The sequence below is a fragment of the Rhopilema esculentum genome, chromosome 2 (genome assembly GCF_057945365.1).
Source record: "Rhopilema esculentum isolate cy_ngs chromosome 2, ASM5794536v1, whole genome shotgun sequence".
Classification (NCBI taxonomy): domain Eukaryota; kingdom Metazoa; phylum Cnidaria; class Scyphozoa; order Rhizostomeae; family Rhizostomatidae; genus Rhopilema; species Rhopilema esculentum.
In genome coordinates, this window is record NC_142816.1 from 321390 (window position 1) to 348150 (window position 26761).

Sequence of the window (26761 nt, forward strand, 5' to 3'; positions counted from 1 at the left end):
ACTTGAAGAGGGAAGAAATAAATGACTTTGGTGGGAGATCAAGATTGGTATGCTAGTCGGGGTTTTCCCGGCAATTCTTGGCATCCTATAGAAACGAGGCTCTTTCAAAAGAAGTCTGTTTGGAACGGAACAGCAATGGCGCGAGGAAAGGTAAATGTTTTTCTCTAGATTGGCTGACTTTAAGAGCACAAAGCTTGTTCTGTATTTGTTTTACCCCACATTTGGTTTTATTTTAAATATTTTTTTCACTTCGCTACGGAGTATCTGCTAGAGGAAAACACAAAGTCGCACTGAATTGAAGTAGAAATGATTAACTTTAACGTTGAACTGCATGCAAACGAACGATGTTGAAACATCACATAAAATTGATACAGCTAATAAAGCTATTTACAAATGGCAGCGTTTTTTGGTTCATGTTTTTTGCTCATCAAAGACCAATTTTTTGTTTTCTCTGTTGCGTTATTACCGTTTAAACAGTGTTTGAACAGTGAGCAGTGGCTTTTAGGCCAGGGTCCTGTCTGCAGAATGTGGCATGTGCACACACAAGATTCTTTCAGAGGCTTGTCCAATGCACGCAAAAACATAAGGCTGGGCACACATTTTTTTGGGTACTGGGAAAATTTTAGAGACCACCCTTTTTGAAACGTTGCTTTCCTATCTTGGTCTATACAACATTTTCTTTAAAATTTTGAAATGCTGATGAATTGGGACTTCAGTATTCATAAAACAACTTTAACTTGTGTTGGTCAGCATCAGAACCACCTGATTGTCACAAGTTGAAAAAGTTGCTGTCTATACCTAAATAAGAGAACATATACTACTTTTGCTTTGTGCATATTGTGAGCAGATTGAGTTTCCCTAGATAATACTCTCCTAATTTGAAAAGGTCTGGCATGCAAATACATTGAATGAAATATGAGGCACAGCTTTTTCTGGGTTGCCTCCAGGGTTTCAAGTTGGATAAAGGGGGTCTGGGGTATTCCCCAGGAAAATTTTCAATTTGATTTTTTGAAATGACCTATGCTTGCCCTAAATCCACTGATGCCCAGAATTAAGCCAAAAGCCAAACTGGCAAGGGCTTTATATAGCCCACTTTGTATTTATTCCTGGAGAGGCCTGTTAATCACCAGTATCTCAATTGCAAAATTCTGTACACAAGGTGTGCCAGACTGCAAAGTTTGGGCATGCATGGGGAACATATTCGTGATTTGGTCAAATGCCACATGATTTCTTTACATGCAACCATAAGCATCAGAAAATAACTCTCTGTGCACAATATATACTTTGCACTCTGGAAGGTGTGCTGCCTGTCATGTTCCCCATCTAATGTTATAGATTTTTTATCTTCATATCTGCAGAAATGGAGCATAAAATTGAAACCTTCATTTTGAAATAGTCTGTACCACAATTTTCCTGTTCCTTAGATTTGCTATGAAACTTGATCCATGACTTTTGCTTTACCAACATACCATTCTTGCCAATGGACTTTTTGCAGGATATATATTCCTTCAGCTTGCAGCCTCCATTTGATAGAAACTTCTTGCCTTAAAAAACAAATTTATTTTTCTTTTACAGGAAGCAATAGCACTCATTTTGGATGTCAGTCCATCCATGAGTGATGCAGCCGACAATGATTCATCATCTTTCAAAAGATGTTTGGACATAGCAATGATGATACTAAAACGAAAGGTGGATTAATGTTTCTTAGTTTTATTCGCATATGTTATGGAATACAGGCCTTGCAAGGGGAGGCTCTCAAGGTTTAACCAAACACCTAATGTGAGGCCTTAAACATTTAGAATTTCATGAATCCTGTCAGTTGAGTGGGCAACAGAATTTAAACACTTGATGAAAACAATAATATCAAAACATTTATCAAGAAGATATCTTTTGACCAAAAGCTAATAATGTGAATTTATGAAAGTAATAACATTTGTTCAGTTAATTATTCTGCCTAGCCAGCCAGAGAGTTGAGTTGATTTTTGTGGACTTGAAATATGCATGTTTTTTTGAAATATGCGTGAAATATGAACAATAAAATTTGTTTTCTTGCCATAATATTTATCTATAAAGCTACAAAGTTGGTCCTTTTCAAGTTGAACTGCCATGGCATAAATAAATTTAGTGACTGCTTACCTATTGTTTGCCTTGCTTGCTTGTTCTTTTTTATCAGCATTGTCAATTAGCAATTTTGCTTGATCTTTTAGATTTTCTCAGAATCAAAAGATGAAGTGGCAGTCATTCTCTTTGGGACAGATGGTAAGTGGGTGAATTTTCACTTGAAATGCAGGTCAACTTTAATATTTTGTTCAAAGGCTTAACAAGATACATTCTTACTGCCAATATTCAACTAACCTTTCTGAGTATTTTTAATTTTCTTGTTGTGACTTTTGCACCAGGCTTTAGTGCTAAGCACCGCACACCTAAAAAGGTCCAGGCGTGTGTTGACATGAGACATTTTTTTCGCAAAAATTTATTGTCATCTTAATATGTCTATGCAGAAATTGCAAAGATGACAATGATGACAGCTATGAATTTGATGAAAATTTTGATCATAAAAATTTGATAAATAAATAATTTTGATTAAAAATCTTAAATTTTGAACAAAAAGTGCGTTTTTTCTAAAAACTTGAGTAAGTTTCTACATAAGTATAAACTGGGTATATATTTTTCACTGTATTCTTTCAAACCTTTATTCTGACATTTTATGATATGATGAGTGTCAGACGAAAAAGCTTTTAGCCAATGTGCTTTTAGCCTGTGCCTCAGTCCACAAATGCTGCCACATTTATGGACTGAACGATTTTGATAAACATTCTGTCCACAGTTTCCACCAGCATCTGGTGGTAATTTATGCAACCCTATAAAATTGTGCAATTAGCTGAAACTGTCAATGGCTCCAACCTTGCAAAACTCTTCATGCACCATCATGTCTACATCCTGTTTGGTTTCAGTGAAAATTTCTTCAAAGATTTATCATGAAATATTTCAATAGTTTCATTGCATAAATTATTTGATAAGCTAGACCTAGCTCTCTGTCTGGACAGAATATTTATCAATATTGCACAGTCCATAAATGTGGCAGAATTTGTGGACTAGGATGCAGGCTAATATGTTATGAAATGTTTGATTTTTTCAAAGCCACTTAATGAACTTATTTAATACATATATCAGCAAAAGTTTTCATCAGCTTCAATATTGAATCCTTGAGAATAACTGTAGAATAATTAAGAATAATTAAGGGCTTGGCATTCATCTGGTTGAAATAACCATTTTTGCATGTAAATCTGTATCGTAAGGGCCCTCAGTTATCAAGCATGACAGCTATTTTATGTACCTCACTGGTAGGCCATTTTTCATTAAATTAAATATTGCCAAAATCTAGATTAAAATTATTGCAAAGTATAAGGAGACTGTAGGGGGATAGTGAAATCCGCAAGTCTGCGTCTTTTATCGCATAATTGGTAAATCCGCTACTTTCTTTAAATTAGCAAACGAAAATGAAAATCTTGCTCGCAACACTTGATGTTCCTCTTAAAATGCAGATATAAAAATGTCTGTTATAGTCTTCTTTTATTGGCTTTGTTCACTGAAATGGCATAAAGCCTTGAAAAGGTGTAAACTTTTGCACAATCTCTTCTTCATTTTCAGCATCTTAAAAAGTGCATGTTGCCAATGTATGTTTTACCAATGAAAATAATGATTTCCCTGAAAAAATAGTGATAAATATATACCAGGAATAAGTAGACCAAAATAACGGTAAAAATTTATAGAAAAGTTTTTCATATCGATAAAATTATGATGAAGGGACCTGCAATTAGGCTCGCAATAACAAGAGTTTGATATATACAGGATTTGTTATACCAAAGAAATTTGTATGGGGTTTGGCAGAATCCAAGTAGCCAGATATTTTTTGTTATACCAGAAAATTAGTTATAACCAGGTTTCATAATGTCGGGATTCCACTGTAGATTAGTCTTATCTTCATGATTATATCCAAATTTTATAGTTAATCTGCTATCCTGAAAGTTGTTACACCTTTTTAAAGTGACATGAAGTAATGATACCAGGGAAAGATAAACATTTAAACCTGTCTGAAAACCACATTTTAGAATGATGCATAAAGATTCATTTTTTGCTCTAATATTAAACACATCCATGTAAATTGTGTCTCATTTCAGAGACTTGCTTTTTTATCATTACCTCGCAATGTTTCCAAACCATCTAGCTTGTACTTCAAGTGTAGTTTCACCAGTAACTTTTCTTGTGTTTGAAAAATAATATTGCTGTTTAAGCAATTGTTTGCATAAATAAATTTTTGTTTAAGCTCTTCATAAAGTATCCTATTTGTCTTTCAAAATATGATAGAAATATGGAAATATAACTTGGAAATTATATTATCAATGTGTGGTTTGCATAGATTTCACACCAAGCCTATTTTAGCTAACTCAGCCAATGGATTTACTCGCAACTCTAAAAAGAATTTAATGGTTGGAATATCTCTGCATGCAGACATGTTTGTAGAGTTAAATTGAAACACAAGTTTAGCAGGAGCTCTATTTCTAAGCCCCTTTTTACAGATAGAAATACAACAGAAGGTCTGCTGTTCAATAGCGATATCCGATAGTTTTCAAAGACTAAAAATTGATTTTATCTAATGCTTTCATCATTTCTTTCACTGGATATTTTCCATGCAGATACAAAGAACCCACTTGCAGAAACTTTACCAGGATACAGAAACATAACAATTCTACAAGAATTGGGTTTGCCAAATTTTGAACTACTGCGAATGCTCAATGAGGATGTCAATTTAGGTCTGTTTAAGAAATTTGTTAATTTTTTAAAATTTTGCCACAAACCTTTTTAAAAAAAATTTTCTCGCATTAGATTCCAACTAAATTTTTGTAGTGAGAGTTTCTTTGTGTGTATGTTTGATAGTTCTTTTACTATTTCTGTATCATTAGTTAGGTTTTCTGCTTCTAGACTTGATAGATAAATATCTAGGCCATGTTTTATTGGCCTGGAAATGCAAAATTAATTAAGGAAATACCTAAAATTATATATCAATATATAAGCTGCACAAAGGTGCTTCAAGAAATTCGAGGTAATGGAAACATCAGTCATGTTTTCATGGCAATGGCCTTTTTTGATAACTTCAGCTATTCAGTATTGTGGAAGTTACTCCTACTGCCTTTGGCAACATATAACAATTTTGGTTCATTTGAACATTCAAGTTTGTCCATTTTCAATTATCATAAAGATCTCACATTGGTTTGCGCTTTTCATCATAATGTGGTTTAAATTTTCTAGGAACTGCATCTGGAGACTGTATCCTTGCATTTTGGCCTTATTTCTCCATTTAAAATAGTTTCCTTGCTTGATTCAATTTATCCTATATTAAATGATGGTGTTTAATAATTTTGGAGCAGATTTTTCAAAAAAAAATAAAATTAATTCGACCAAGAATGCAACTTTCTCTACATTAGAATAATCTTGATTTTCAACCCGAAAGCACTAATATTTAGATCAATTCTTTATGCTAATAGCATTGTAAGGATGACATAGCAATGAAACTGCTTAATGTATTGGAAATTGGACATAAATTGCATAACTCTTTATAATCTTACATGGTCATTTTGAATTGTTTTAGGTTTTAACCTTTATAACTTTGCTTTATCTAGAATATTAAGATAAATTCAAGTTGTCATTTTGCTTGGTCTCTTTGACTAAATTCAGTTATTGATGCTATTGTTGTGGCTATGGATCATCTACTAACCAAAATCAGGCAATTATTTATGTTTTTTTATTTTGGTCATTATTGTACTTTATTTGATTGATATCAGCCTTCAAGATGACCAGAGACTACAGATTGATTCTGATTTGAGGTGCTTTCAATAACATAGCTTCTGCAGAGTCTGGTAAACCTGAATAAGTTTTGTGTTGAATTTGTCTGTAGGCAAGGCTGAGTCTTTTCAGTATGTTGTTTGGTAATCCAATTTTTGAACTTTTCAGTTGGATTTGAGGCTCATGAGACAATCATAATTGCATGGTATTCAATAACACAGTTTTAAATCATGGAAATAGCTTTTGTCTGAAGTTGAATATGTAGACTTGGTTGCTAAATTGTTCAATTGGTCAGGGAAAATCCTATAATTTTCGTCTTGAATCAAAGAAGTTTCAGGGAATTTTCAGTTAGATTATTCAGTACAAACCTTGGGTGAAGCTGTGCAGCTTCTTTATTCCATTTAATTTGCTTCATTTCATTTATTAAACCTTCCACATTTACCATGCTAAAAGTTTTTATGTTATTATTTATTCTAGTGGTAGGAAAACCGAGCCAAGAATTGTACTTTTCTCAAACCTTGCTTCTGCATTTGGAACAGACCAACTAGAAAGTGTTGTTAAAAGCATGAAGGACTTGAAAGTGCAGCTAACCTTCATGTGAGTAGATATGGAATCCATATAAAGTGGTTTAAACAATGAATATTTTCTTTGATGGGAATAAAGAAGGAACACTGCGATATAAATGGTAAATTAATATAGCATTTGGACTAAACAAGGGGGGGGGGGCTAAAATACATGGGACTAGAATACAAAGTTCCCTAAATAATAGAAGAACAGGGTGACTCGAGATCAGTTCCTTTGAATTGGAAACAGAAGGAATTCAAAAACTGACACTGGCTTTTTAAAATAGAAAAAAATGAATTCATAACATAACATAACATTATTCAGTGCTTAATGGTCTTTTCAATTTATCCTTTTATTTTCAATGCCCTCCTTAAGCTAAGATGAGCTTAGTTGTGTAAACCATGCACTTTCTAAATACACGGGGCTAACAAATAAAAACTGGTTAGGGAAGTCTGGAAATGGATGTCATGGGTGTCAATAAGCGAGAAGAGTCGTCTATTCTGGACTCGAGAGTATATGTATGCTAACACAAAGCTATTTCGGATCTGCTAAAAGCTAGATGTATGTAATAGTTGACGCTCTATACCTTACTGTTAGATTGATGGGCTAGTAAAATGGCTGATAAGGGTATAAGGGTAGATGGTGATATAACGGAAATGGCGCTTGGTCCATAAACACAATCCAATAAAATTAGCGACATATTTTACCTAATCAAAGTGAATTAACATAGCATTTATTTCTGTCCAATAGTTGCGATAGCTCCTTACGGAAATTGGATACGGGCGCCAACACTAAAATCGTTCTGAGGTTCTCCATTTTGTCGTTTTGATCTCCTTTTAACTTAGTAAACGGGTGATGTTGGTTTGAGCTCCAGGTAGTGTGTGCCTGGGAGAACAGTGATAACGACAGCGGCCCTGCTGATGACATTGATTATTAAGTTGATTATTATCATGTCAAAATTGATCATGGTTAAGAACTGTATGTTTAACTCAACGTAACAAAAGTACTTCTACAAAAGCACTCATAACTCTCATCGCTGGCACTTCTTCCTTACGTCATCGTCAATGCTGATATACAAATGCCAATCTTTCTTAAGATGATAGATAGATAAACAAAACAAATGAAAGTCATTCAGTATATTTGCGTTTAACAAAATATTAAAGGTTGCTTTTATACGAACTTTTTACAACGTTTTTGCCGGTTTATCTTCAAGAAAGACAAAGAGATTTGCTTATTGAAAAATTTGCTTGTTTTGATATCATGTGTGTTTTTCTATAGTGTTACATTTTGTGTTCCTTTATCATAGTGGTCCTGATATTCCTGAAGATATAAATGAAATTGACCTTGAACAGAACAGGCGGAAATCTAAAAAGGACGGAAAAACAAGTGCCCCAGAAAGTAACAGTGACATGCCAAAGCCCTTGTCATATCAGCAGGTATTAGTTTAATGCAAAGTCATATGATATATAAATATACATATATGGTCGCATATATGATCGCATGTATGATCTAATTTATGATTGCATAGTCGATGGACAGTCGTCTCGTGATAGCCTTAAGCGTGAAACTGGGAGAAAAATCTCGAACCGTCCAGTTCTATACACCAAATAGCGTAAATAAACATAAATATCTATATTTCATTCAATTAAACTTCATTGTACCTCAAGGCTATACCATCCGTTTCCCTCTTGACCGTGTAGCCAGCCTTTGTAAGATTGTAGCTGATTTTCTTTCTGTCCTTTTCCAGATGAAAGGTGTCAAATGTGTCAGTGGAATGCTAGAGCAGGTTGATGGCGAGGGCTTATCTTTTACTGAAGTATTGCCTATGCTAAGTTTCTTTCAGACAAGGGAGGTCAAGCAGACGACATCGTTCAGAGGACCTCTTGAAATTGGAGACTGGGTGAAAATAAACCTTTTTGGTTTTATAAAGGTATCTATAGTTCACATATTGGCGTTATTTACTGGTGTACAGGCCGATGTGTTTGTAATTCTAATTTCTGATGTGCTCTAAAAGACGAAAAATGAATATTTTGATGAATGTGCATCAAACATATAAAAAGATAGTCCAAAAAAAGTTTTCTAAAGCTAGTATAATTTATTTATGTTAAGCAATATGCATTTTTAACTTATTTAGACACTTTCTGTAACTTTATGTCTAAAATATCGCTCTTTCTCAACTGTGGCGTAATTTAGCTGAAGACTAACATCACAATATGTTGGAACACAGGTGAAAGAAACAAGAGTCAGCTCTTTTGAACCAATATCTGCAATATCAGAGGCTTCTAAGAACCCAGGAAACATGAGCATATGTGTCGAGAGATCATACCATCTTCCAGACGAGGACCTTACTGAAGTTGACAAAAAGTTCACAGCAAATGGTTTGTCTGCCAGTAGTTTGCCATGTTGCAAAATTAAGAACCTGATTCTCTGCTATCAGTAAATTGGTGTGACCTTTTCATATTTACATTAATGTTCTTAGATAACATAATTTGATATGACGCCTAATTCTGTGCCAAGAAATATTTACTTTAATGAAATTACACTGAAAAGCTTAAAATCATCCTTACTGCCAACGTTTTTTATATATTGAACAAAATTCTTAATTGTTTGTGTTTATAAAAATTACACATTTCCTGTAACATAGGAACAACTGCTAGAGTTAGCATCTTCCATCCCTCTAGGCAAGAAACAGACGTCAGTTTTTGCCTTCACTTTGACTGTTTATCGAGGGATTTGTCAGTTTTTAAATACATTAATGAATTCTTCTTTATTAAATACATTTTACTTAAAGTGATGTTACTTTGTTTTTTTAGCGTATAAGTATGGAAAGTCCCTTGTTCCTTTTGGTAAAGTAGATCAAAAACTTGCAAAACTTCAAACAGAGAGATGCTTAAAACTGTTAGGATTCACTGATCGATCGAATGTAAGTTAGGTGTAATTTGTATCCTAAGTTCATATGCTGCTATTAAGATGGTCTCCATTCTCTATCTGTAGCTCTAGCTTTTTGGCTGAAGTTTCGACAGATTCACCACAAGATTAGTAGTTCTGCCTGTTATCGATCAATATTGCGGGTCGAGGGATTAGGGGGCATTTACGGGCTTTTTTTGTATTGATAATGAAGTTTTGGTTCTTTACGTTCATTCTTAGACCAAGAGGTCTTCCTCAGCCCAATCCAACTGGATCCAATCTCACCCGATTCAATCAAGCCTGATCCAACCCAATCCAATCCGATGCGATCCATTCCAATCTAACCCTATCCAATCTAGTCCAGTCTTTGAGCCTTCATTTGTAATTGTTGATTCGTTGTGGCAGACGTTTTGGTCAATCAAACTTTGATATAAAACATTCGTCTACATTGATATTTTATGCAAAATTGAATCGTTAAAAGATCCTCTATCATATTAATTTTGTGTGATTATGAACTAATTAGAGACAATTTCACTGAAAAGTTTGTTGAAATAACTAACTGACATGTTTTTTGCTCTATTCATCAATTTTAAGAATTTTTTTCAAGCTTTTCGATGTTATTTCCATTACGTGCATGTAACCGAGGCTTTTATCTGCAGATTAATGAGTATGATCATCAAGGGGAGGCTGTCTATCTTTTTGTCCCGCAGCCAGGTGATAAGGTAAGTTCCTAATAGTCAACTTCTTCTTCTCTGTTTTTTCGTTTCTTGTGTGCATTGTTTTGATTCTCAGATGTTTCATTGTCTGCTTAGCACTTCCGCGGTCTTTCAAGCAGGTGACTTTTCTTCAAGTCTTTTCAGGTTGCTATGATTACCTCGTCCAATTACTGTGAAAGGTGTCTTTGTGGGTAACCTAAAAAAGTGTTTTGTCCAATGACATTCATTTTCTCCCTCCTCTTAGGTATACCATTAGAAATGTTAGGTATAACATTTGTTACTAACAGTTTAAATCTTAATATGCCATCTGTTGCTGCTTTTAGACATTTCAGCCCATTGACATTTGCCAGGTTTTCCACATCCTCTTCAAGCGCTTAAAGCTGACTATTCATACCTAACTGTGTATTGTGTTCATCAGTGCCAGTGCCTCATCTATTTTGTGTTCATTCTAGGATGCCGCTATCGCATTATCAGCATTGGTACACGCATTAGAAGAAACAAACACAGTGGCATTGGTTCGTTATTGTAGATGCAAAAACGCAGTACCAAGTCTTGCTTTCCTTGCCCCTCTCATCAAAGTCCATTACGAGGCGAGTCTGTCTGTTTTCTTTTAGTGCAACACGACTTTATCCTCTTTATTGTTACTTCGTCTACCCATTTGCAGATTCCTGTTTGGTAACGAAAATTCGTCAGGAACAAAGAAACACGACGACAAGAATCCTTCAGAGTGAAGCTCGGTTTGCTGGGGCGAAATATTAGTATTTGTTAAATCTAAGTTATTTAAGTTATATTTCACTATATTGGATTCTCGTCGTCATGTTGCTTTGTCCTGATTACTTTTAATATTATCAATCATTGCAAGATTCACAGAATCCGGTGGACTCTTCTCTTCTCATTGGCAGCCTCTTCTAGTTGTCACTGGTCTGTTTTTTGCTGTTGCTAACATGTTTTTGACATTGAGAAACATTGCCATATAGCATTGCGGAGTCCTTCAGTGCCAGTTGCATCTCCATCAGAAAGCTCTTTATTTTGCGTTTGTGTTTATCCTTATAATACATCAACTAAATCACCCATCGTCTATCTCCTTAGGGCCTCTACATGATCTTCCTTCCATTTGTAGAAGATCTGCGCAGATACGGTTTTTTGCCACTTGATACTGTTAAGATTTCGGGTAAGTTTTTATTCTAGATAATCAACAACTCTATGTCTCAGTGTTTCGTCAGACCGGCAGTAATGGGGTGTGCCCCACATAAATAGGAGTTGGACTCTACGTTTGTCAGAAATTTTTCATAATAGTATTGCACTTGGATAACCTCTTTCATGTTTACAAAAAATTTCCACTTAATTTTTATACTGTACACCCTGGAGTATTTCCTCCTTTTTGCTGCCTTTTGTCTTGTTGCTTAGATTTTATTCATCTTGCTATTTTGTGTTTGGAAAATAGAAGTGTAATTCAGTCTTATCAACTTGTAGATGAGCAATCGCAAGCCATAGACGCCCTAATAGATGGAATGGATGTTTCAAATGCTTATGTGTATGTGTACCGAGTTCTTGAATTATATCAAAATGAGATGCATTTGTTGACATTCAAAGTTGCAGCTTCCCTTAAAGCTTAAGAATTCACCCAGAATCAGTAATTAGAAATACCTTCTTTCTTGAATGCAAATCATCCATTCCATACTCTGGATCCATTTGACGTTGTATTTCATACAGCGTTTTTTCGCTATTTGTTGATTGGGTTTCAATAGATATCGTACCCTGACAGCTTGTGTTGGAAGGTTTCATAGCAGCAGAATTTGTTTCCTTTCTGGCTTTACTTTGCCGCAAGCTTGCATTTAAGGCGAAGAGTGGGAAGGTTAGGATTAAGGCAAAAAGTTGGACGTAGAAAGATGAGAGGGAAAGGATAGGACCCTTTCGTGGTTTATAGGGAGTATATTCTGCCTTTTTGACTGAAGTGGTATCTCCATCCGGCAGTTAGCCTCTTTTATACCTTCTACGCGAGTCCCTCGCCTGGGCAAGTGAGATAAAGCTATTATGATAATGCCGATTATAACTGGAAGAGTCATACATAATATTAATAATCCCTTATTCACATTTTAGGACCGCAAGTGGTGAAAAAGAAGAAGCATTCAAACCCAAGAATACGTTGAATCCCTTCATACAAAGGCTTTGCGATGTATGTTGTTTACGTGCAAGCACGAATTCGCTTTTTTTATTCGTAATATTCACTAGAACGCAGGTGTATGAATCTGTTTCCTCGTTTACAGTGCGTGCAAAAAAGAGCATTAAATCCCACGGACGAAACACTTCCTCCACTCGCAGAACCTATCAAAAAGTAAGTCAGTCATTTAATAGTGAAATTGTCAGTAAAAGGAATCTTTGATAAAATGATTGTACGTGTTTTGGCTCTATGTTATGATTGTTCAAAACATAAGGTAACTGAAAACGGATCTGTTCCATAGTCGCGCTATGCACTTTGTTGTCTACGCGTGCATGGTTAAAAGTTTCTACGCGTGCATGGTTAAAAGTTGCTACTCCCAGTTCATCCTTATGCCATCATCAGTGTTTTACACGCTTTGGCTTGTATATCAGTCAGTTTGTAACAGTAGACAGGACTTCCCTAAATTATTCAGGACAAGTAGCCAATTAAATGCGACCTAAGTCAGTATAAGTCAGTCAGTATTTGGCTGTAACCATGGTCTCTGGAAACAGTTATAATTACCTATTGTGGAAATAGCATGGAGCGATTTTCCTGCAATTTGTTCTTACACAGTACAAACATATTGTGATTTACTTCTTAGTTTGTGATTTACTTCTTAGTTTATACAAAAATTAGTGTGTATTGATAAATTCTTACTCTGCTTACAGGTCAATTGAGCCCTTGCCGCGACAGGGAGCCAGTTGTAGACCGACGATAGACAAAATCAAGGTGAAGGTTTTTTATTTTGAATGCTCCACCTTGTGGGACTCACGTCTCGGTATTTTAAAAATCGCCATTTTGCGTAAAATCGGCAAATGTGTTTTCCAAAATTTCTTTTTATTATTAAGATACTCTTGTTATTCTGAAATAGTCAAATAACCAATATTTGAGCTTGTAATGAAATCATGATTGAATTTTAGATAAAGCAAAAAATATAATTTAAAGATGAAGCATAAATCATAATTGAATCAACTGTTTGTATGCTTTAGTTTCATAATGAATAGCTGAAAACATTTAATCTTAACAATGCTGCTAATCTTAACAAAACCTTTTAAATTTATGAACGATGTTTGACTATTAATTATTTGTAAGTTTACGTTTTTCAATTTAATGCTAAAATCAATTTCTTGTTTCCATTTTTGCTCTATTATTCTTTGATTTTTTGTTCAATATAATTTCATTGCTAATTCGTTATCTTAGTTTAAAATGAAATCATTGCTACGTTGTTATTTAAGTTCTTAGTGCCGAAGTATTCTCTTCACCTACCTAGGAACTTTTTCCACTGGCAGAAATCAGCAAGAAGAAGAATAAGAATGTTTTTCAGATAAGGTACAATTATATCTTTACCTCTCGATATGATGCCGTGTTTTCACGCTTAGCTCAAATTGAAATCAAAGCCCTGAAAATGGCTTTGAAAAAAGCAAACATTTTACAACATACTAAAAGCTTTTTCGTCTGACACTCCTCAAAGCGTGAAACGTCAGAGTAAGGTTCCGAAAGAGCACGATGGAAAATATATACCCAGTTGTGGATCGAAATAGGCCAATCAGAAAAACGCAAGCACAAGACCGGTATAGTTGACCAATCAGTGCCGCGAGCCTAAAAAATTACCACTGGAGTCCAGGAGAGAAAACGAACTCCTTCTGTCTACACAATGGCGGCTTTTTTGTCTGTATGTAGATCGACTCCAAAACTGCTAGATGGAAGGACGACCGGGCTCTGCAAATTATCCGAAACATGTCGTCATTATAGAGTTTTGCACAATCTGATTCAATCACAATTGAATTCTTTGATGATTCTTCATTTGCGCTATATGTCTCTCAGTGCTAATTGAAATGTTCCTTTGAGTGTTATTCTTGGCTTTGACAGTGAGGAAAGCACAGAACCAAAGCTAAAAATAATGAAAATAGCGAATGAAAACGAAAATGGGGAACCAAGTTTTGCGCGACTGGCTTCATCCTGTATCACCGAGGTATGCACAAATATTGCTGCTTTCATCGATTTGCAAATAAATTTTTTTTCGTTACTATGTCAATTCGAAAATCATATTTTCAAAGTGCTGGCTAATGTACGTTTTAATTGCGGCGCAGGTTTTGCTTTCTTTTTTATTAGAGCTGGATCGTGTTTCATGCAAAATTAGTAGAACTGCTCCTAGTAAAAACTAGATCTGGTTTTTTTCCATATCACTGCTCTCAGATATACTGGATCTTATTTGTTTTAATATCATTAAAACTGCACCCTGTAATACTAGATCTTGTTTGTTTTGATATAACTAAAACTGCATCCGAAGTACTGGACCTTTTTTGTTTCTACATTGGTGAAACTGCGACTAGTAATTCTGAAGCTTTTTTTTCTATACCAGGTTGGAACAGCTGATCCAGTTAAAGATTATCAACTTCTTCTTCATAATTCTAATTCTTCGACTTTTCGAGAAGGTAGGTTGATTAACCCTCACTTTTGTTTAAGTCTTTGTTCCTTTACTTATAGCTATCATGTCCTTTTTATTCTTTGTGAATTTTGAGCGATGTTCCTATTAGCTGGCTTAATGAGTGGGTCAATTTTTAGACGGCTTTAGTTCGACGAACCTTGCTACGTCATGAAGCTAGTCGATGATACTGTTTGTTTTTCAGTGAGCCAGCAACTTGCCAAACGAATCCTGCAGCTAGTCAACGATTCGTTCCTCGATCAGTATTATCAGAAAGCGCTTGATTGCCTTAAGGCGTTGCGCCAAGAGTCTTTACAGGTAAGTGTTGCTGGTTATGCTATCAAAATCACAGTATTATTTCTCTATGAAGATTACATGTCGCTCATCTGTTTCTGAATGATCTATCGAGGTGTACTCACTTTCTCATGTGTGTAAAGGGACTTACAAGGTTGCTTAATTATTGCTCTGAGATTAATGCGATCATCAGGGTTTACATGCACCAGAACGTGCACACGTGGGTGAAACAACGTGACAGAAGCTGATTATTTACAATGTATTTCCCTTAGTTTTCAAGGCCTTCAAACCTCTGTTTATAAATGTATTTTTTTCTTTTACGTTTCAATGTCAAAAATATAATGAAGATACTTTTTAAGTTGCATTACAGAAATCTTAGCCAATTTTGATGGATTTTTTCTTATATGTATCGTGTATTTCAACGGATATAATTTCGACAAACTTTAAAGTAAGAGTATCTCTTTCTTTTTTGAGGGAGGAGAAATTGACATTTTCAACGAGCTTTTACAGAAGATAAAAGAATCAATGAAAGGAAAGCGGAGAAATGACTTCTGGGAACTTATCATTACGGGTTAGTTTGAAAAATCAAGCTTTGTGATTGGAATAAGTCAAATACGAGAATTACGGGCTGATTTTTTGCATACGCAACCTTACCCCTACAATAATCCTGGTGTTAGTCAATTGAGATTCCCTCTTCTCAAACGTCATCGAATTATGTTTAACTTTGCTAATTGATCGTGCTGTTTTTGCCACTTTCTTCAAGTTTGACAGCATCTTGATTTAAAACGTTTATGTCCGAGATCTTAGCTTAAGACTTAATGCCCAAGATCTCTTGAACTTAATTTATATCAAATACGGTAATAGCCTCTTTTTCGGCGGCACCTCACACGAAAGTGTACAGAACTATTCCATCCCTCCCTTTCGATTTTCTAAGACAGCTGTTCAAAATGTAAGGGTGACAAGATTTCTCAATCCCCGCTTGTTATGGTACCCCTGCTTTCTTCATTGTCCTTCTACCCCAGGTTCAGAATGAACAGGATTGATATGAATAAATTTTGTTAATGTGCTTTTAAAATGTAATCACTTTTGGGTTTGTTCACAGTTTAGTTTTGATTTCTGCCGTAATGATATGAAGATTGTTGTCATAGCAAAGCAACAATCATACGAGGCCTACAATAAGATAGCTCTTACGAGTTCTTCCGTATGCCCCACAGCCAACTTTTATCTAAAAATGCTTTATTGCTAGTTTTCGAATTGTTTTCTCATATCTCATTGTACTCATCCCTAGTAATTCTAACAGTTAGTTTTTATGAAAATTGTCTTATGTAGGTAATTTGTGCTTCGACTGAAAACTTCTGAATTCGAATTAATCATTGTTTCTATTTACATTCTAAAGAAAGCAGTCTGAATTTTTATTTGAGATTTATACTTTTAGAGAGAATCGGGCTAATAACGCAGGAGGAATGTTCGAAAAGCCACGTGATAGAAAAGGAAGCGGCACAAGTAAGTTACATAACAACTTTAATCCCAAGAACATTTTTTCTTTCTACGGCTTTTAGTTTCTAGCGAATATAATGTAAATAAGCAGCCGTGTTGCTCAGTCGGGCAAAGTGCAAGCGATCGAGAGTTCTTGAAATACTTTTTGTTTTGCTGCCGTGCAAAGATCTCAGCAGCTGATGAAAAAATTTAAAGTAAAACAGTGCTTATAAATTATCTATTAACAGGAAGAAGAAACCTATTTTGTTGCTAGACACTTTTCCGTGATTTAAGATCAGTTCCTGTATAAATTAAATATGATTTGATCTTTTTCAAAGATAACCAGGATCAAGGTCCGATGTATCTTGAAATAACCAATGTATAATTTTTTAATCTCAATTTTATTCGCTGCTGTTTCCGAGTTGAGCACCGTTATAATTTTTTTAATGACCTGGCCCACACATTGCTACTGAATGATGATTGCAAATAACTTCCTTCACTGTATCCTTTCAGTTTTTTGGATCACAACAGAACAATACCGAAAAGACTGCTGCTGTTCAAGAAGATGTGAAAGATGTCGATGACCTGGTAAGAAATATACGAACATGCCCGTTCACGATTTATGCAACCTTTTAAAGTCAAAATCTAGGGTTGGCCCAATCAGGGTACAACTGATCGGGCCAACCCAAGTACCTGAACAGAGGACCAGTGGCTCGTACTCAGGATGTCACCTGAATCACGTCGTAAAAATAAATACTGTGATTTTGTATATTGCATTTACAAAATCGATGGTCCTCCATCCTATATGAAATGTTTACAAATACTTCTAGGCACAAATAATTTCACAGCTTCCGTTTTCCTTGACAGCTGGATATGATGTAAGCTCCACTTTGGATCCGTATCAAATGGCACTTCGTTTCTCACCGGAGGAGATACTGTTACATCTCGCACATGGAAATAGGCACTTGCTATCGCAAAGTAACGATACTTTGTTTTTGCTACTGCAGAATTTTTAGACCCTTTCGAAACTGGACTGGTGTTTCAATTAACTGCATTCTGTTCGGTTATGCTGCATTGGACAGAGGTTGCTGAACATTTTACAGAGAAGTTGAAACAGAAGCAGCGAACAACAACATTCTTATTTTTGCACAGCTATGTACGATCAACTGATGAATTTTTATATATTAAATTTTGTACAAAATCTGGCAATGTACTTAAAATTCTTATAGAAGCTAGATAAAAATAGTTTGACTTTCTGCGTTTACATAACTCTAGGTAATTAAAATAAAAGCGATCATACGTTTTTAGGCCGTGACGTGCTTGCATTAAAATCTATACATACTCTTTACAAAGCTCCAAGCAGGGTTGGTTTATAGGAGAATAAAATATGTTGTAAAAATTTATGACGCGGGGGTTCATTGCCTCTCAAAATCAGTGAGAACCTGCAGTTGGTTCTTTGTCTATTGCCCAATCGATTTTCCTCAACTAAACACAATAATCCTCTTTTCATTAGAAATAGAGATGATCAGTCCTTAACAAATATGAAAGTAAATCATTGAATCCATGCCTAAAGTTCATTTATTGTTTTGCCTGAATTTTATGAACCCTTACATGTTCTTGTAAATCAAACATTCGATTGAACAATTTCCCACATGCCACACAAAACATTGACACTTGGTCTTCCTCTGCATGGCCGTAAAGATGATTCTCCAAAAGAACTCTTAATTCAAACGTCTTCAGGCATTTTAAGCAACTATATTCTCCAGGATCATGATGCTGTAGCATGTGCATTTTTAAGAACGAATCTTCGCTGAATTTTTTGTGACAGTACTCGCATGGATATACATCACGACCAATTTTTGGTTCACGAGGCTTCATAATGGAGCAAGGTTTCGTCACTTCCTTTACGTGCTTGTTGAGCTTAACAATGTTTGGAAATTCCTTGTGACATCTCCAGCATTTTTCTTCTAGCAGTTGTTCACACGACGTAAGCAAATGATATCCCAAGCCTTCTGCACTTTCAAAGAAATGAAAGCAAAGCACGCACATAACTGGGCGCTGATTAAAGTTAGCTTTTTCTTTGGTGCAAACGTCCGTGGTGCTGCCGTCCGTGGTGTTGCCGTCCGTGGTGTTGCCGTCCGTGGTGCTGCCGTCCGTGGTGCAAACGTCCGTAGTGCAAACGTCCGTAGTGCAAACGTCCGTAGTGCAAACGTCCGTAGTGCTGCCATCGAACGAGGCTTTTGTCTCATTATTTTCGTCTTGTGGCGTATTTCTTCCCTTGGAGCTCATTCTGCTTGTGGCATTATCCATTCCATTGTCATCTGCCTTTCCGATAATTGGATTCTTCGCTTGTCTCTTCCTTTTCACGCAGTTTGCCAAATGCTTAATAAAGATTTTTTTGTCAAAAAAGAGACCTTTACAAATGCTGCATTTTACAGCCTCCGTTTCGCTGAATGTGTGTCCCTCGATGTGTTTTATCCAATCTGGCTCAACCCTAAAACCCTCTTCACAAATGGGGCAAGCCCAACCAATTGGCTGCATTGTAACAGGATAAGAGTCGCTTATGAGATTTTCTGGTAGCACATAAGAAGTATAATCACTTAAACCATGATGCTCCAAGCAGTGCTTATGGACCTCTTCTACGGTCTCCAGCACTTCTCCGCATAATCTGCACTGTTTGTTTACAACCGTACTGAGCTGCAAGTGTGCTGTCTTGTGGTACATGACCTTCGTGTCGTCAAGAGCAACATTACATGCTGCGCATTGAGACACAAATCTACCATGTTGACGCAAATGTGAACGCCATGCTTGAGCAGGACAACTTTCCTCGCAAATTTCACATAAATATAATCCATGCATGTTTCCATGCTTTGAAATGTGATCATCTAACTGTTTTTGGTTTGTAAACTTCGTTTTGCATTCTTCACACCTATATACCCTGCCCTCGTGTTCTTCTTGCTGATGCAATAATGCAAGCCGACGATTTGAGAACGTCTCTGGGCAATACTTACACTCTGCAATTTCCAGGTTCCCATGGGCCTTACGATGCTCCTCTAATGCGCCACGAGTGTAGCATTTGCTTGGACACTTGTCACATTGGAACCTCCTTTCAGCATCCCGAATATTATGCTTGGCTGCCATATGCTTTCTTATCAATGCTGTATTTGCAATCACTTCTCCACACTCTGGACAAGTATATTCGAATCGTTTATCATGGCAACGCTTATGTTTATTAAGTTCCCTTAATGTCTTGAAACGTTTTTGACAGTCTTCACAGACAAATGGCTTCGGATGAGTTGAATGCCCAGCCATGTGTTTGGCGTAGTCGTTGACTTTGTGTGTTTTCCATTGGCACACTGAGCACTGGTAGTGTGTTTTTGCCTTCACGTGATCTACCAAATGAATCTTAAGATGGTCACCTCTCGACATCTTTTGTCTGCAGAAATGGCATTGATTGTTTTTTATTTTGCAGTCATGCACCTGTAATTCTTCGCCGGTCATAAATTCAGACCTACAACTTGGACAAGTCAGTGCCTCTTTTTCTGTATCCCAAACCTCGTCTCTTAATTGCGCTGCTAAATGCGCAACTGAGTGTTTTACTAGCGAAAAATGAGAGCTAAAGTACTTTCCACATATATTACAAAAATTCTTCTCCTCTTTTGGGTGGTGGTTACGCATATGTTTTTTAAGCAAAGAAAAACCAATGAAAACTTCTGGACAAAATTGGCATGAATAATTTGTTTGAGAGTGAGCCCTTTTAGCTTCTAGCTTTGGCTCCAAAGCATTTTCACCAGCTTTACGTTTTTCTCCAATTAAAGTCTTGTTATGCACTGTTTCCTTGTGTTTTTTCAAAGAGAATATATCTTGGTTATTTTCCCCGCAAATGCTGCATGAAAAATCTTCCTGGAAAAAGAAACAAAGTAGCATATTTTGATTTCAGTCAACACAAATACTGGATGGATAATTTGTTAATCAGTTGGTCCATTGAATTTTGTATGACATTTCGGTTTAAAACCTATTGCTAAGACAAACAGTGACGATCAAGGAAGAGTACAGTGAAGTGTAGTTTCAAAAAGTCACTTCTGAAACAGAAAAGGAAAATCATTGAGCCTAAGCAGTACAGAGAAATCAGCAAATGAATCTAGCTGTAAGTAAATAATAGATTAACTATTACTTGTCTTTATATTTGGGTAACTTGGTACCTTTATTGAATTTAAAAATCATAATTAAGAACACACAAACAGGATAATAATTTGAAATTATTTTTTTTCTAATTATGATTGTGTGTGTTTTTAATTATGGTTTTTAAACTCAATAAAGGTACCAAGTCACCTAAATATAACTTGTCGTATAGCACACAGGATCTCATAAAATCATTGGCATAAAATACCAGTGACCAAAAACATGACTTTTCTTTTGTTTCAACAAAAAAGAAACTGTGGCTGATCTCACAAAGATTTTATTTTTGATTGGTGAACATGGACCACTTTATCTAAAATTTTGTCTTTGTTTGTATTTTAATTTTCATACACCAACCCTGGTCAGGAAGATCAAGTGTAGAGCAGAAAATCATAAACTTGATTATAGCGTGAGAAAGCTTTGAGGCATAGTTTGATTAGGATGTGTAAACTTTGCTATTCTCATTATAATAATTGTTTTATATAGATTCTTTGATTCTTTGATTATAGCCTAAAATTTTGATTAAGGCAAACTATAATTGAAAAATACTTACAAATTACTACAAGAAAAGTACATTTAGTATAATAGATTGTACAATAAAAAGACTTTAATTTGGATAAAAAAATTACATAATCTTCAGTTTCAAGCTTAGCATTAAAGTATTTTGAATATCTGAAGGGAGTCTCATTTTTCAATATCTGGTGATAGTGTCTCCAGACTTCGTTGTTTAATGCGTGGGATCGCACACGCATGGCGCCAATAATGCAAGCGATTGATCGCACCCATGAGGTGTTTATTTGACCGTTGTTTTTAACCTTCATAAAATTGTTTTCTTCAACGAAATATTGGAAGTTTTGTTTTTCATAAGCTTAGCAACATCTGCAAACTCTTTGAATATTGCTTATCTTGCTCCTTATTGTGGATAATCGCTTTGCTTTGTTTAAAGGAAACATGGCAGTCATAAAGCAGTGATCAAAATTTTAACCTTCCCGTTTTCGCTATGATCAGGGTAAATATCAATAAAATTGCTCAAAGGAAGATGGGCTTTTTTGTCAATGATGTAGCAGGCAAAGGACATATAGACCCGCAAAAGAAGATCTTCCAACGATCAAGGTAAATATCAATCAAGTGGTGTAGATAGGAAAATTCATAAAGCTTTTGAGGTTTCATACCCTATATATTAGCATCTTGAGCAGAAGCATCATGGTCAGGGGGAGGGGGTTGTGGCTCTAAGGTTTTCAAAATTTGACAGATCTTTAGAAAAATCATTTTTATGTTGGAAAGTTCTCAAGCTTGAACTGTGGGTAAAAAGGAAAATACTAGATTTCCACAAAAAATATTTTCCAGGATTTACCGATTTCTACCATAGAGTGATTTACTGCTCAGGTTTTTGTCAGTCAAAATCTGAATCTTCAAGGTCCAAATTTGGTAATGGAAATGTGTCAATATTAGTTGTAAACTTTACCATATTTGAAAATTTTGTCCCAGATTTGACAATTTATGCAGTATTGTTGCATAAGGCTAAACTTTTGAAACGAGAAAAAGTAAGTTGATCAATACCATCACTTTTTGCCAGTGGATATAAATTTTAAGAGTAAGATCTTAAGATGAGTCTTGAGGTACACCTAAGGCAGTTTCTTTCCATATGCTAAAGGAACCTTTGATTTTGACCATTTCTTCTGTCTTCTCTTTGTGAGACAGTTACAAATTAGCTAAAATAACTAAATAACTCCATTCTCAATTTTAAGAACTTTGTTGGGAAGATATTTGTGAGCAGACATGGGGCTTTGTCAAGGTTATTCTCTCCAAAGAAACTAATCGAGAAACAACTTACATTCTCAACGTCACTTTCATCAATTCCTTGTTCTATGTATTCGCTTACTGTCACATCTTCATCCTCAGTCAGTTCAACAGCTTCTTCTAAAACACTTTCTTCTATCACAGTCTCTTCTTTTTCAAATGGTGATATCTGCAATTTATAAGAAATATTTTTGTTTACAATAACAAAGAGTACACAAATATTCTAAGGGGTGAAAGGTATAAGCTTTAGAATGGATAATTTTCAGAGCAAAATTTTCTTGATCACTTTTTGGCATAATTTTGATCCAGGGTGTTGATCTCTGATTTTCTTTTCTGAGCTGTTCAGTTGCCTGGGTCACATTAAATTTGGAATGCAAAGTAGCAACTTAGAACTGTCCCATTCTATACAACATAATTGCATACAACTTTGCCTATGTGGCATGGAGCACGCTAGGACAGGCTGGCAAAGAAAAAATAAATCAAGAAATGATAAAGATGTGATAAAAAAACATATTTAAGAATGTGGCCTTGAAGATGTGGTTGGATATGTTGAGAAGAATATCATGAATTTATCAGAAAACTTTGCTTGGAAAACCTGTTCTCTAGGTTAAGATTGGCAGGTCTAAGGAGCTGCCATGAAAACTATGTGATGATAAAATTAACTAAGCTACCTGTTGAAATGCTACCTACCAGCATAATATTTCTTGTTTAACAGTCTGTCTAGTTAATTGTGCATATGTGAAGTACCTAAATTAAAAAATTGCTGTTTGGAGACAAAAAAGAGCCCCCATTATAAAAAAGATGAAACATTATATATACTTACCTGTTCATTCAAAACTTGAGCTTTAAGTGCACAAATATTTCCTTTATTGATGTTGTAATCACTAGCTTTATTTAAATTTTTACATTTTATCTGTGCTCCAGGTTCCCTTTGAAAGCTTTGAACAGAGCTAACCCTCTGAAAACTTGGTGTTGCGTTTGGCTTAAAACCATCAATTAAATGATGTAGCCAGTGGTCTTCATACATGAATAATCTGTCAATCACTTCTTCACAGACAGTGCATTTGTATTTGCGCTCACGAGATTCAACTGAGCTTTTTACAATGACAAGTGGTATTTCCACCTTGCTGCTTACAGTCAAAACCATCCTTTATATTTGAAATGCCCACTGCTTTGCTCTGCAATCTTTCCTTGAGGAGAAAAGACAAACATCAGAAACAAGTTACATATTACAATATAATATCAACTTAATTACATATTAATACAATATCAAAGGGGTGGTGGGGCCAAAGACAAAGATAAAGATGTATCACAACATATAAAATATCAATGCATATTAAAAAAAATGGAGAGAATTCACAATGAAAATTACAAGGTTGTTCTTATTATTTTCATGTTAGTGAGTATCTTGGTATGTTAAAAAATATGCTGGAGGCTGGCTGTGGTTTTTGTGGAATTGATCAATACCATAAAATATCAAAGAATATTCTAAACTTTATAAAATTCACAAAAACAATTACAAAAACAAGCAAGAACGTAATATGCTAACATAAACATTAAGCCCAAAGCAGCAGTCTAAAGCTTTAAAGGGACTAAATGTATATGATTTTGCACAAACAATGCCTCAAAATAAATTGAAATGCAATAAAACCTGCCTTACAGACAACTTTGTTAATATGACCCACTAGCGCTGATAGGGGGTCCAGATGAGGCAGTGCCAAGGCTCAAAGTTAAGGTTCTTTTTTAACCATAATGCATTATTCCAGGTAAGGATTTCTCCCGTAAGGGCCTTGAAAGGCCAAAAACCAAGCATTAAAGTATTGGAAATTAATTCTGTTTTGTTTATGTTTAAAATGTATTTTTTATGATATTGAACACAGACCTGTCAAGTTTCAGTTTTGAAAATGAGTGCAATTTTTTATAAGGAAGGGAAAATGTTTGGTCTAGAACGAATCCTGTCTGCCACACAACTAGAAGTGAAAAACTTTTCTTTTACTGCGTGAGAATTCTGTTTGGATGCATGTGAGTGTGAGAAAGGACTGAAATGCGTGTGTCTCACGCAAAATGCGTGTGACTTGGTAGGTCTGTGAACACAGGATAGCTGTATACAAGAATTTCATACCCTAACTACTGACAGAAGGCTCTCTATTCACTATCTAAGGAAATTTTCACAATAATTGCAACAAGACAATGATATATAGTTTGAGCACAACTGAAGGTCTCATTAAAATTTCTCTTTTATTTAGATAAATTTTCCGGCTGAACATTCACTGCTCTGCCAAAGTGAAAATTTGCAGCTTTTGGTTTAATTTTGGAGTATGGCTCTACAGTTAGCCAGTACTTTAATGAACTCCTAACATTCAATAGTATGTCATTACTGCAAAAGGCAAGGTTGATTGTCCAGGGCTTTATGAAGGCGGCGGCCACAATGGCTAGCAGCAGAAAAATTTTTGCAACTATGACAGTCTAGAATTAGCCAGAAAATGGGTCTGAGATAATTACAACATTGACTGAAAACCAAGGATCATAGGCACAACAGACAAATATTCTATCACTATTATGTTCTATAGTTCTATTTGGTTTTATTATGGCATGAAGAACAATTTTTTTGCAGTACAGATTTGAAAATGGCTTTGAAAAAAGCAAACCTTTTACAACATAATAAAAGCTTTTTTGTCTGACACTTCTAAGAGCATAAAATGTCTGAATAAGAGTCCGAAAGAACACGATCAAAAATACATACCCAGTTGTGGATCGAAAAAGGCCATTCAGAAAAACGCAAGCACAAGACCGGTATAGTTGACCAATCAGTGCCACGATGGCATGAAGATTGGACAAATTTTAAAAGCAAAAAATTTAACACTGTTTGAATGAAGGCAAGAGTTAAAGAACACAACTTTATGGATATCCTTGTTGTCTTCAAAAGGGTTACTTTTCTAGCAGAACATGATCCATTTTTCAAAATAAAAAGTTAACTTTGGGGTAATCCTTGATGTAAATTAACCTGTAGGTCTCAGAAACTTTTTCACAAGATTATCATTTTTTATGGGTGCCAGACTTGCTTTAACTCGGCATGGAGGAGCAAGTGCCCCTAGCTGCCCCCCTTAAACCCATCACTACACTGGGCACCCTCAATCATTCACAAACATTGCGAGACTGTGTTGATGTTTCGCCCCTTCCACACGATGTTATTTGTACTCCATCACACCATCTAAATCACCCTTGACCCTGCATGATCGGCCTAAAACGGCGAGCACCATAGCACCTTTCAAATATTACTTATATGAGAACCTACAAGTTGAATTTAGCTTACCGTGTATTCGCCAAAACGAAGGAAGGACATTAACGGTGACAATACAGTACAGTCCCACTATCAAACAGTCCTGTTCCACTTACCCAGTCCCATTCACTGGTCCTCACTATCCGTTGGCTTCTTTTGTCGAATACGAGGTTTCACAGAAAAGTATGCTGCCAGCAGGGGCTACTACCTGGTCGCTGAAGAACCTGGGCTTGGTCTTTGCATTTTTGTTAATTATGTTTCACTCGATTTCAAGAGGTTCTTCATTTGCTGGGTCCCTTTTTTTCTAAATAGCTAGCTTGGTGTGTAATTTTATTTACAGTATACATATATTGGTAGGATGGGGCCAACAGAAAGACGAATCCTTCAAGTTCACACCGAGGGGCAAATCACTCTAAGAAAATCTCGTACACCTTTCGTAAAAGTCCTATTATTTTATCTGAAAATCCCCAGAAATCCTTTTGTTTTAGGCAAAATCTCGTACGCTATTTGCAAGAGTGAATCGCCCCTCGGTCCACACTAGTCGGGATCTTTTTAAAATTAAAAGCAGGGCGATTTTTGGAATATCTTTAAGTACATTTTGAAAATTATTGGGGGAAGGTAAAGCCCCCGTAGCACCCCCGCCTCCGCAGTCCACGATTATTTCACATACGTAGGTGCGTCTTTCTTTTCGCTTGGGGTTTTTCTCTAGCAGGTCGTTTGCTAGAGCAGGGGTCCTTTTTATGTTGGACAACTATGATGTGCAAATTACCTTTCAAGTAAAATTATCTTTCTTTTATTTATTTCTTTTATATCTTTCTTTTTTGTGACATTAATTCACATGTTAAGTGTAATAGCCAAGGGGTCTTTATGCAGTTCCATGCTGCGTACTGGTAACGTTTTGCAATAAATTGCTTGTTCCTTTAAATTTAATGAGAATATAAATAAATATTACATTTGGAAATTGCAGCAAGTGTTGCACATATATTCTTCTTTCAGTTCTCTTAGATAATTGTGTATACTTCTGCCCTCTGGCCTTCAGGTAGTATCGACAAAAAGATCCATCGAGACAAAGAACC

The 26761-nt window shown here is 35.6% G+C and overlaps 2 protein-coding genes across 4 annotated transcripts; one reads left to right on the forward strand and one right to left on the reverse strand.

Annotated features, from left to right (window-relative positions):
• LOC135695558 (DNA repair protein Ku80) lies at positions 1–17671 on the forward strand. Its single transcript, XM_065214681.2, has 26 exons — positions 1–150; positions 1576–1689; positions 2208–2259; positions 4698–4814; positions 5311–5328; positions 5737–5785; positions 6322–6441; positions 7715–7844; positions 8156–8338; positions 8636–8786; positions 9222–9331; positions 9975–10037; positions 10484–10621; positions 11121–11202; positions 11505–11565; positions 12132–12207; positions 12299–12366; positions 12900–12960; positions 13502–13560; positions 14101–14203; positions 14594–14666; positions 14862–14974; positions 15425–15521; positions 16386–16453; positions 16940–17014; positions 17294–17671. The coding sequence occupies exons 1-26, from the start codon at positions 22–24 to the stop codon at positions 17306–17308; spliced, it is 2325 nt and encodes a 774-aa protein (XP_065070753.2). The 5' UTR covers positions 1–21; the 3' UTR covers positions 17309–17671.
• Positions 17435–26259, reverse strand: LOC135695557 (uncharacterized). 3 transcript variants are annotated; one of them, XM_065214680.2, is made up of 4 exons: positions 25719–26259; positions 23229–23590; positions 22440–22574; positions 17435–20329 (listed from the first exon to the last, which is right to left on the reverse strand). In XM_065214680.2, exons 2-4 carry the CDS (start codon positions 23550–23552, stop codon positions 18005–18007), a joined length of 2784 nt encoding a protein of 927 aa, XP_065070752.2. In that variant the 5' UTR covers positions 23553–23590; positions 25719–26259; the 3' UTR covers positions 17435–18004. The 3 variants fall into 3 exon arrangements, with proteins under 3 accessions (XP_065070752.2, XP_065070750.2, XP_065070751.2); XM_065214678.2 differs by having other exon boundaries at positions 23229–23595; positions 25719–26258; XM_065214679.2 differs by having other exon boundaries at positions 23229–23595; positions 25802–25833.
• Positions 26260–26761: the final 502 nt, after the last annotated feature.

What these genes read in the sequence shown, in the direction of transcription:
- LOC135695558 (XM_065214681.2), top strand. Translation starts at nt 22, where the DNA reads ATGACTTTGGTGGGAGATCAAGATTGGTATGCTAGTCGGGGTTTTCCC. An exon ending in AGCCCTTGTCATATCAGCAG is followed by an intron (nt 7,845 to 8,155) that starts GTATTAGTTTAA and finishes GTCCTTTTCCAG; the next exon opens with ATGAAAGGTGTCAAATGTGT. An exon ending in CAAAAAGTTCACAGCAAATG is followed by an intron (nt 8,787 to 9,221) that starts GTTTGTCTGCCA and finishes TTGTTTTTTTAG; the next exon opens with CGTATAAGTATGGAAAGTCC.
- LOC135695557 (XM_065214680.2), bottom strand. Translation starts at nt 23,552, where the DNA reads ATGGTTTTGACTGTAAGCAGCAAGGTGGAAATACCACTTGTCATTGTA. An exon ending in CTCAAGTTTTGAATGAACAG is followed by an intron (nt 22,575 to 23,228) that starts GTAAGTATATAT and finishes TATAAATTGCAG; the next exon opens with ATATCACCATTTGAAAAAGA. An exon ending in ATGAAAGTGACGTTGAGAAT is followed by an intron (nt 20,330 to 22,439) that starts GTAAGTTGTTTC and finishes TTCTTTTTCCAG; the next exon opens with GAAGATTTTTCATGCAGCAT.